Source organism: Prionailurus viverrinus, chromosome C1 (genome assembly GCF_022837055.1).
Source record: "Prionailurus viverrinus isolate Anna chromosome C1, UM_Priviv_1.0, whole genome shotgun sequence".
NCBI classification, from domain to species: Eukaryota; Metazoa; Chordata; class Mammalia; order Carnivora; family Felidae; genus Prionailurus; species Prionailurus viverrinus.
The window spans coordinates 22,977,615-22,988,158 of NC_062568.1; the positions used below are offsets into that span (position 1 = coordinate 22,977,615).

A 10,544-nucleotide genomic window follows, 5' to 3' on the forward strand; every position below is an offset into this window, starting at 1 on the left:
TGATGTTAAATTTCCTTATATAAATAGGTAAAAAGTATCTTTTCACTTGATATTGTTACACTTACATCTTAATCTAACAGGTTTAAGTCAAAAAGCGTGCTGACAGTTTCAATTTTGGAAAAATAGGAATCTTTCCTCCCAGGTGCTGAGTCTTCTAGTTTTATGGCTTTAATTAAAATCTTTTGGCTATTTACCCCCATAAAAACAAAGTCCATTCTGTGAACTTAAGAAAGTTGAAACATATTAAGAAAGGGAAAAAAAATGCTACCTTCAAAGAGGGATCTCCTTTTAACATTATTTTTCAATTCAGATCTTCAGTTACCAATAACTAATAAGATTACAGGGAAAATTCTAGCTTTCTTCTCTTGAGCAGCAAACCCCAGTGACCGATGATTAAAGCTATCTCCTTGTTGATATTTCACATTCTTGCAAAGACACAGCATGAAAGCTGAGCTGAACAAGAGAATTTTAGAAAATCAAAATTACAGGTTCTCTGATCCATAAGAACAAGTCTTACCTTTGTTAAATCGAAAGAGATTTACAAAAGAACTATACGCTGATTTAAAAGGAGGTTCGTCCTGATCAGGAGTCAAAGGTTTAAAGTGTGTGAGATGAGAAGGACTAGTAGGAGATCGGGGCAAATCATTAGCAGAGTCCAATGTTGGGGAAGTCTTATCATCTGTGGCCATTTCATGAGTCTAAAAAACAAAAGATAGGAGTTCCTAAGGAAGCCCAAAATTTGATTCCAAACAGCATACCTAAATATCTGGAAATCTGACTCTGAAAACTCTGATCTCCGAAACCAAAGAGTAAATAAATCTAGTTTAGTATATATTGCAAATTAAGGCTTAAAAACACTGCAGTCTAGATCATAAGGAAGGGTGTCAGACAACTGAAACTACGATTACACAGCCAATCTAATTTTCAACATTGCTATTTAATCTACAGAAAATATAAAAATTATTAGTAATTTGGAGGTAAGGTACAAATGTGAGCAGGAAAAAAGAAATAAAAAGCATTTTCACATAATTTATATCTTTTCCATTTTAACATTTTTTTTTGGAAAAAGAGATAACTCAACAGCTGTTTAAAGTTATAAGGAAAACTGGTTTTACACAACCATATTAATTCCTCAAAAAATTTTTATTTCAATTTTTCTTTTAAAAATATAAAACATAAATATTTCCAAGAAAAGAAAATGAAACAGTCATCCCTTAATGACATTTCTGTACAACCTCAAAGATTTCTTCAAACTATGCTTCATCTCCTCAAGAACTATTCAAATCACCAAGCTGTTCCTGTCATCTCTCCTCCTAGGCACGTGAGTCTGGTTTTTCTCCTTTTAAGCATAACCTCATATAGACATTAAAATGAAGATCTTAAAGAGCTTTTTTTTTTAAATAACCAAAAATGATAGTTCAACCAAAGTAGTAAAGGTAAGCACATCACCAGATGGAGGGTAGAGAAAAACACTGATGTCTCTTTAACACTTCAAATTAATGACAACCATGAACTATGCATAACTGTAGTCATTAAAGTACTACAGATGACTTTTGATTTTTGTCATCTACTTTATATCTTACAAAGAGGACATCACACTCCCACAAAACGCTTTTCAGTTTCAAAATCGTATCTACCACCTTGTTTTAATTTTACAAAAATCCTGGAAAGCGCACAGAGCTGGCCTTACTACACTTTGCCTTTGAGGCAACCAATGCACACTGAACCTAAAGTGACTTTCTTGAGGGTCACACAACTAGTCAGTCAGTGGTAGAACTGTAATTACACCCCAAGTTTTATCCCAGAATTCCTCTTTAGATCGAAATTATTATTGTAGCTCTTCACAGACTTCAATTCCAGCCTATCTAAATTCCTGATTAATAATTTAATTGATTAAAGCAGAAATGAAACCATGGACTTGAACATGATTTGGCAGTAAATGTTTATTGGTATGGGGGGGGGGGGGAGTAGAGGAGGAAGAAAAAGAGGAAGGAGTGTTGAGGAAAAGGAGGAAGGAGAGAGATGGAGAAGAGAGAGGAAGGAGGGAGAAAGGAGGAGAGGGTGGGAGGGAGTGAGGGAGATGGAGGGAGACAGAAAGGGTCTCTAATACCACCTTCTATTGGGGAGAATAGTCAACAATTCTAAATCATCATGACAATCCATATTCCAGCATAAAAGATTCTGAAGCAAGCTGCTAAACGAATTCGTGTCAACTCAAAATGGGGGGGGGGGGGGGGGAGGGAGAAAAAGGGGAAGAAAAAAGTACTAAAGACAAAGGATTGTGTGACTGCAACAACCACCCTCAGGCTTGGAAAAACAGTCCACATTCTACTGTGACATAAGTAGCATCTGAAGCAGAGTTAGCAATCTGCATGAAGAATCTCAGCGCTACTACTGAGGGTCACCCATATACAAAACTATTAATAAGCTTTGGAGATGTGAGCATAAAAATTACCATGAAAACGCTCAGCAAGTGCAGTCTCTGAAACATAAACACAATCACATAGCTAATCTTAACAATTTCATAATGACACCAGGATCTTGAAAAAACTGCCTTACAACTCTTATTCTCTGGCAGCTTAATTACTGTCTGGGATATAAACTAGGCCTCCTTGCTGACAGGCAATTAGAAATATTAACCTGGCCTTCCAAATGCCAGTACTTTGCCTCTTATTTCAAGGCTACCCCACCACACAGTATTTCGGTGATGAAGCCAATGTGAAGGCTAATCAGGTATTACATGTAGAACACAGGCCAGATCCACTAGCCAATTTCAAAATATAGTGGATGAAAAAATCCAAGTATCAGCTGAATAATTTCTAAATACAGTTTTTTCTTATTTTTTTTTCTTTTTTATTTTTAATTTCTTTTTTTTCAACATTTATTTATTTTTGGGACAGAGAGAGACAGAGCATGAACGGGGGAGGGGCAGAGAGAGAGGGAGACACAGAATTGGAAACAGGCTCCAGGCTCTGAGCCATCAGCCCAGAGCCTGACGCGGGGCTCGAACTCACGGACCGCGAGATCGTGACCTGGCTGAAGTCGGACGCTTAACCGACTGCGCCACCCAGGCGCCCCTCTAAATACAGTTTTTAAAAATACTCAAGACATATCTAATAATGCAGGCCAGCTGAATACTAGAATTGTCAGTTTCCATCAACAAAGATTTTGTTGTTCAATTTTTGACCAACATGCCAACAGAAACACTAAAGGAAGACCACAACGTGATCCACATTACTCTTCCCAGAAAGCAGAAAATGGGAGCCCACAGGAAAAGAAAAAGGGAAAGTTGTTTTGCTCCACAGAACAGACGACCTGCCCAATCTTTCTCAAAAGCCCAAACCCAACCAAAACAAACAAACAAACAACTAAGGTTATTTTTGAATCCTGGTAGAATGAAAGTTTTGGAGTGGCAGAAAAGGAGATTCAAGTAAGTTTGAAATAAGAGAGTGCAAAACCAAACCACTACCTCTGGTTTTAAAACAGAGTATGCACTGAATCAGTAAATGATAATTTAACACATACCTACACATCTCAGATAAACATAAATAACTTGCTTTCTACAGAATTCTAGCACTTCTCATATTTCTTGAATATCTTAAAAATAATCTCTATATTGGACACATCTTAATTCTCTAAAAACATCCATCGCATTTCATCCTCACCCTTTTGCTGGGAACATTATAAGCAAAGGTAAAATACTAAATGGGAAATCAAGTCTCCTCCTCAAGAGACTTTGAAACATAGGTAGTAATGGGATGGACTCAAGTAGAAGAAACAAATATTTTTAAAGAGGTATGTTCATATTTGAAAACCCACTACTGGTGTCGTTTTCTGCAGCTCAAGAACTTTCTTTTTCAGTCTACGGATGCACCTCTGACACACAGACTAGGAGCTGATCCATCAGAGAGGGAGGAGGAACGGGACTGTGCACCTCCGAAATAAGCTGAGAGACGTGGGACAAGAGAGGGGCAAGAGAACTTCAAATGTTTCCAAGGAAACCTCTTCAAGAACAGCCGCACCCGGCTCCCAGACCAGGGGCAACCGGGGAATCGGGGAGCCGGCTTGCTGCGGGTACCGGTTCTCTGCCCTTCGTTGCCCGGCCTCGGCCACAGTCCGGCCTCCAGCCACGGTGGTGAAGCTTCAGCTCTCGCCTTCACTTCAGCCTTCCCCTCGGCTCTGGCCCCGGAGCTCCCCAAACCGGCCTTCTTCCTCACTCTCAGCGCCAGCCGGCCGCGCGCCAGGCCCCCTCCCTTACCTGCGCCTCCCGCCTGGGCCCCGCCGGCCACCCTCCACCCCGGTCGCCGCTTCACCCCGTTCAGGCGCGGAAAGCCAGCTCCGGAGCGCAGCGACGGGGGTACTCGGGCCGCCGGCGGTTGCTGCAGGAAGCAAAGCCACTTACATGGTTGATGCGGCTTCTCCCTTCCCCCGAAGGCTCCGCCCCCTGTCCCTCCTTCTCTCCAATCCGCAATTCTCCCGGCCGCCGGCCCCGCCCTCTTCTTCCCGTCCGCGCCACGTTTGGATCAGACGCCCAGGCAAAAAGAGTCGAGTTCAGATAGAGTCGTCCTCGACAGCTTGGCTGGTTAGGCCGCCTCCTCCTTCCCAGAGGAAGGCAGGGCGACTGCATGCGTGAGCATCACGCGTGTCGGGTCACCGGACGGGTGCTGGCTGGGCCACCGCGGTTACCGTATGTGTTCGATGACATGGGCTCTCGTAATATGTTACCGCGCTCAGCGTTCCTAGGGATTGACACTCAGGAGAGCGACGACTGTTGTCACACTTAAGTGACTCCGTCAATAACTGGCCAGGTGACCTTAAGCAAATTACTAACTTCCTTAGGCCCCTGCCCTCTTAACTGTAAAATGGGGCTGATAACAATACCCACTTCACGGGCAGTTTTTTTGAAGATGAAGGAAAACAGGGCACGTAAAGCCTTTGGCACAGCGCCTTACCCAGAGTAAGTCATGGGAGCTCTACAGCTAGTGTTTTCATTCAAGTTGTGTGTTGCCAAGACTGGGTGCCAAGAAAATTACCGAGCCTGGTCTTGCTCAGCCTGTCTAGCATTAATCCATCTTTTTGTCCTGCTGTGAGCGTTGTGCCCTTAGCTGAGGACAACACGCCAAAACCTGCTGACCCCAATCGTGGGACTTGGCAGGGAGGTCAGAAAGTTAATGAAACCCAAAGTGAGGTGCTATTTTAATTCAATTCTCCAGGCCCTTTCCTCAAAAGTTTTGGCAAATCCCTACCCAGTTTTCCTCGAGTTGCCCTCCTCAGCGGATGGAGAATGGCGTCAAAACCCGAAGGCTGATACCACTACAGGGAAATCCCGATCACCATCCTCAGCTGGGTCCCTCCGCAATCATCCTCAGAGTGGGTAGTCTGCCCCCTCTCCCCTCCGTCACTACTGTTCCACATCACACCGTTCCTCGTGCCCCATTACCTTGACTATTGATCTCAGCAGAGAATCTCACCTACCTGAGTCAAAAGGCACAAGCTATTGGGTGTGACCTCTAACAAACCTCCCACATATTTATGATTGAGTCTATTATTATGATGGTACTATGCTTATATTCCTTCCTGTATTATGTATTAGTTGTATGTGTACTGAAAATAACTTTTCCTTTTCTTCTTTTTTATATTGATTCGTATTGTCCAATTCATTAAACAAGGAGGCCATCAGGCCATTAGTCTGAGACTTTTTTCTTTTTTTTTTTTTAGAGAGATAAAGAGAATGCCCATGTGTTGGGGAGGGGCTGATGAAGTGAGAGAGAGAATCCCAAGCAGGCCCCAGTGCAGAACCGAACTCGGGGCTCAATTCCAGGGCCCTGGGATCATGACCTGAGTAGAAATCAAGACTGGGATGCTCAACCAACCTAGAAGGCCCCAGAATGAGATGGTTCTAATGATTGAGTAGCCTCTGTAAGTAAACCAAAACCGAAGCCTAGAATGCCTCAAAAGTTATGAATTTGAAACCTAAGGACAACCAATCACCAACAGCCACCTAGGCTTTCCTAAATATGCAACCGCCTAAGATGTGGTCAGTCAAATAATGTTCTTGCTTTGCTTCTGCCTCTACAAGTCTTTCCCCTAGCTTCTGTCGGTGGAGTGCTTCCGATCATTTCGCATTTGGCAATGTCCCATTCCTGCTCAAATAAACTCTTAGAAATTTTAATATGCCTCAGTTTATCTTTTAACAGTATCAGTACAGACTTGTGTTTTTTTACACTGTTATAATTCATTACTGCCACCACTCTTTTTGATAGTCAAGTTGTCCCTAATTTGCCCAGTGAGAGCCCCTTCAAGCAGCTCCTGTGTACATTTGACATGCCTTCATCACTTTTTGAGCACTTCCTTACTTTTTTACCCAATAAAATATGCCAGACTCATCTTGAACTATCCTTCATCTAAAATTAGTTCTGTAAGGATCCCTGATTCTCTTTAGTAGGAACACAAAGATATTTTTAAAAATCATGAAATTCAGGGGCACCTGGGTAGCTCAGTGGGTTGAGCTTCTGACTTCAGCTCAGGTCATGATCTTGCATTTCATGAGTTCGAGCCCCGCGTCGGGCTCTGTGATGACAGTTCAGAACCTGGAGACTGCTTCAGATTCTGTGTCCCCCCTCTCTCTCTGCCCCTCCCCTGCTCATGCTCCCTCTCCTTCTCTCTCTCAAAAATAAACATTTAAAAAAAATCATGAAATTCAGTTCTGGCTAGGAAGTAATGAAAGTGGCACTCACATTCACTGCACATGAAAACATAAATAGGTATATCCCTCCTAGAAAATGCTTTGACAGATCTAACAAGTGCCTTTAAAATGTTCATACTCCTTGATCCAACAATTACAATTCTATCAGTCGTGCCTAAGGAACGGAGTCGAGTACAAAGTATAGCTAAATATGTTTTTCACAATTATTCAAAACAGTAATAAATAAAAAGGAAACAAATTTCCAATGAACACAAATAACATGAAAGTAATATAGTCAAATGATGGGCAATTAGGCAATCATTAAAAATTATGCCAAGACTTTCTAGAGCATTCTTCATGATCAATCTTCTTGAAAAAGTTTTGTCTCCCTTCCAAACTTCAATCCTCTATAGTAAGGCTTCTATCAGAATCATTCTGATAAGATTTATGCTTCTTAAGGTGCATTCGTGAGGTCTTCCCACTTGCTAAAATTAATTTCAGGCTTTGTCTTCCTTGCCCTCTCTGTAGTACCCCTTCCTTTTTAGAAACTTTCTCTTTGTTTCCCATCAGTCTGTGCTGATTTTTCTACCACCTCCTAGATAATCCTTGCCATTGTCTTTTGGGGGCCACTTTTCCTCCACTTAGCTGTTAAAGGTATTGAGTATTCCACAGAATTCTACGGAGGTAGACTTTTCTTCTTACTGTAAACTTCTAGTTTATGACCTCTTAAATTCTATGGCTTCGACTATCAACACATGCTTGTTCGTTTGCTAGGGCTGCCATACCAAAATGCCACAGATCGGGTGACTTAAACAACAGAAATTTACTTCTCACAGTTCTGGAGGTTGGAAGTCCAAGATCAAGGTGCCTGCAAGGGTTACTTTCTCCTGAGGCCTCTGTCATTGGTTGCAAATAAATGGCCACCCTCTTGCAGCCTCTTGACATGATCATCCCTCCGTGCATGCACATGTGTCCCAACTTCCTCTTCTTATAAAGACACTAGTCCAGGGGCGCCTGGGTGGCTCAGTTGGTGAAGCATCTGACGTCTGACTCTTGATTTTGGCTCAGGTCATGATCTCATGGTTTGTGGGTTCAAGCTCCATGCCAGGCTCTGCACTGATAGTGCTCTATGACAGTGCTCTAATACACACACACTCTCTCTCTCTCTCTCTCTCTCTCTCTCTCTCTGCCCCTCCCCCCTCAAAATAAATAAACTTTAAAAAAAAACACTAGTCAGATTGGATTAGGGTCCACCAGTATCACTTCACTTAACCTTAATTACCTCTTTAAAGGTCCTCTTTCCCAACACAGTCACGTTCTGAGGTACTAGGGATCAGTGCTACAACATACGAATTTGAGGGAAAGAAGGACACACACTTTAGCCCATAACAATGCTAAAGAGTCTCAGATTTCTCTCTCTAGCCCAGACACCCCTCCTGAACTGCAGATGCAGCTAAATGCCTCCATAACATCTCTATCTGGCTGTCCCACAGGCATCTCAGATTTAACACATCTTAAACTCAACTCATGAAAATCTGTGACTCTGTCTGTATTTGTTGAAGGGCACCCTGTCACCCAAACCCTATGCCCAGAGATCACCTTTACTGTCCTTTCTCCCATAATCTTCATGGCCAATAAATGTCAATAAAGTGAATTTCCACAGGGTAGAATGTTTCACTGCATTTTTTTTTAGATCATCAAAATGAAAACACAAATGCCTTAGACTATTTCTGACAATCCTGTTATCTGGATGAGTGTCTCATAACCCAAATACGGACAGAAATTTCATAGCCCATGTTTCTATTTGTGTGTACAACAGTAAATAGGACCAGCTCCTATTAAAATATCCAGATTTTTTCATTGGCCAAATGAAAAACAAATGATGTCAAGGCATGCAATATTAACAAAACAGAAAAATGGTGTGCTAAATGAATTCTCACACGACACCCAGAATAGGCAAGCTAAATTCAAAACAGCAAGAATGTAAGCAAACATCATGTGTTACATTTAGTTAACGTTGTCAGTGGGTAATGTATTATCTTATAGTTTTGTTTCTAGTCATTTTGTCTATAAATTTATTTTTTAGTTGTATAAGAGCTATCAGCATAAGGAGCATATATATACCTAGTTTTGCATATACATATTTGCAGTAAAAAAATCAATTCTAGGGATCTACAAGAAAATATTTTCAATGAAAAAGGAGTCCCTATGTTATTGGCTTAGGAAACACTGTTTTAGGATGCTGAGATTCCCATCCATAAGTGTCCCACAGTGGCTCAGAGCCAAATTTGCAGCCCATCTCCAGAAGTGTTTAGGATTTGATGGAATACATTTTGTGATTCAATTCATCTTGGTTCTGTATAATTTCCTATATGTATTCTATTTTTTCGTCGTTTTCCTCACATATATTCAATGTGTTTTATCGTGCTATATTGTGTTATTTTGAAGGCTTCCCTAAATCCTTTCTGAAACAAGAAAGAATATACTTTTAGTAGTAGGCAAAGGGTGAACCTGATATAAAATGAGAGTAAGTTTACAATCTCAGGTGACTTTGGGTCTCAGATTCTAGATGAAAATACAAGCTTATATACCTCTATAATCATTTCTACAAGAATAAATGGAGGTAACTGCTACTTTCCATTAATCCACTTCAAAAATCAAGTGCAGGGCACCTGGCTGGCTCAGTGGCATAGCATGTGACTCCTGATCTAGGGGTTGTGAGTTTGAGTCCCACCTTGGGTGTGGAGATTACTTGAAAATAATATATTTTTTTAAAAAATCAGCACATGCAATGCTATGTATCCCTTCCCCCCCCCCCCCCCCTTTACTTTTCTCTTGGGAAAAATACCAGTGCCCTCTAGTGTTCAAAATGTACCTTGTGTAATGACCTTCATACCGGTTTATCTTCAGAGTAATTGTAATCCGATATTAGAGAAAAAAATGTTTTATTATTTATTTATTTTTTAATGTTTATTCATTTTTGAGAGAGAGAGAGAGAACGACGCAGGGGCAGAGAGCTGTCTGCACAGAACCCAGCGCAGGGCTGGAACCCAAGGACCACAACCCCAAGATCATGATCTAAGCCTGAGCCAAAGTGGGCTGTTTAAATCGACTGAGCCACCCAGGCGCCCCGAGAAAATGTTTTAAAATAAGTTTTGGGACACTGAATCCTGGGCAGTAATATACAAGCATTACAACCACTACAAATCACTGTCTAAAATGCCCCTCCCCCATGTTTTCAAGAGTAAGGAATACACAAAAATAATTCCTGTAGCTGACAGAATTTTTTTATTCCAGTGTTTCCTAAGGCTTCGCATCTTTATTCCAACTTCACTGGAATCCAGACAATAATCTCCTATATTTATCTTCTAATGCAAATGACACCTGGGCCTATTGATAGTATGTACTTAGCAGTAATTAGAAATATAGGTACACAAGTTCTGAAGACGTAGTAGCGGAAATTTACCGTGGCATGCCTACCTGTGTATTTAATTCTTTGCATTCTAGTTGCTCCGAGAAGCCCCCAAAGCGACCCCATACTGCCTACTCCCGCCCACACTCCTCCTTCTGCCAAAGGCTCGTTCCGGTCTACCGCACACCGAAGTAGCGCCGGAAGTCTTTCCTTTGCAGTCACTGAGAACCTGGAAACTCACTCCGCAAGGCCCTAGGCGGCGTGGGTCTTAGACTACAGCCCTGGCGCTCCCTGGTCGCAGGACTGCAAATGGCATTCACGTCCTTCCGCGGCCGGGTTCCGGGGCCGAATCTAGGGGGCGCTGCGACCCCTTCCCACACCGCGAGCACAGAGAAGGCAGCCGCAGATCTCGCCCAGAAGTTCCGGGACCCGGCCCTGCCCACCCAG

The 10,544-nt window shown here is 42.1% G+C and overlaps 1 protein-coding gene across 8 annotated transcripts in view; it reads right to left on the bottom strand.

Annotated features, from left to right (window-relative positions):
- Positions 1–10,515, bottom strand: part of PIKFYVE (phosphoinositide kinase, FYVE-type zinc finger containing) — an 89,688-nt gene extending 79,173 nt beyond the window's left edge. For 4 of the 8 annotated variants that reach the window (XR_007154717.1, XM_047870419.1, XM_047870414.1 and 1 more), the window contains exons 1-2: positions 4,259–4,392; positions 518–698 (exon numbers count right to left, since the gene is read on the bottom strand). Coding sequence is in view for 7 of the 8 variants with exons in the window: in XM_047870419.1 (XP_047726375.1) it covers positions 518–689 (172 nt within the window). In the remaining variant the exon portion in view is untranslated. The other 4 variants (XM_047870417.1, XM_047870415.1, XM_047870418.1 and 1 more) reach the window with 4 other exon arrangements.
- Between the last annotated feature and the right edge of the window lie 29 nt (positions 10,516–10,544).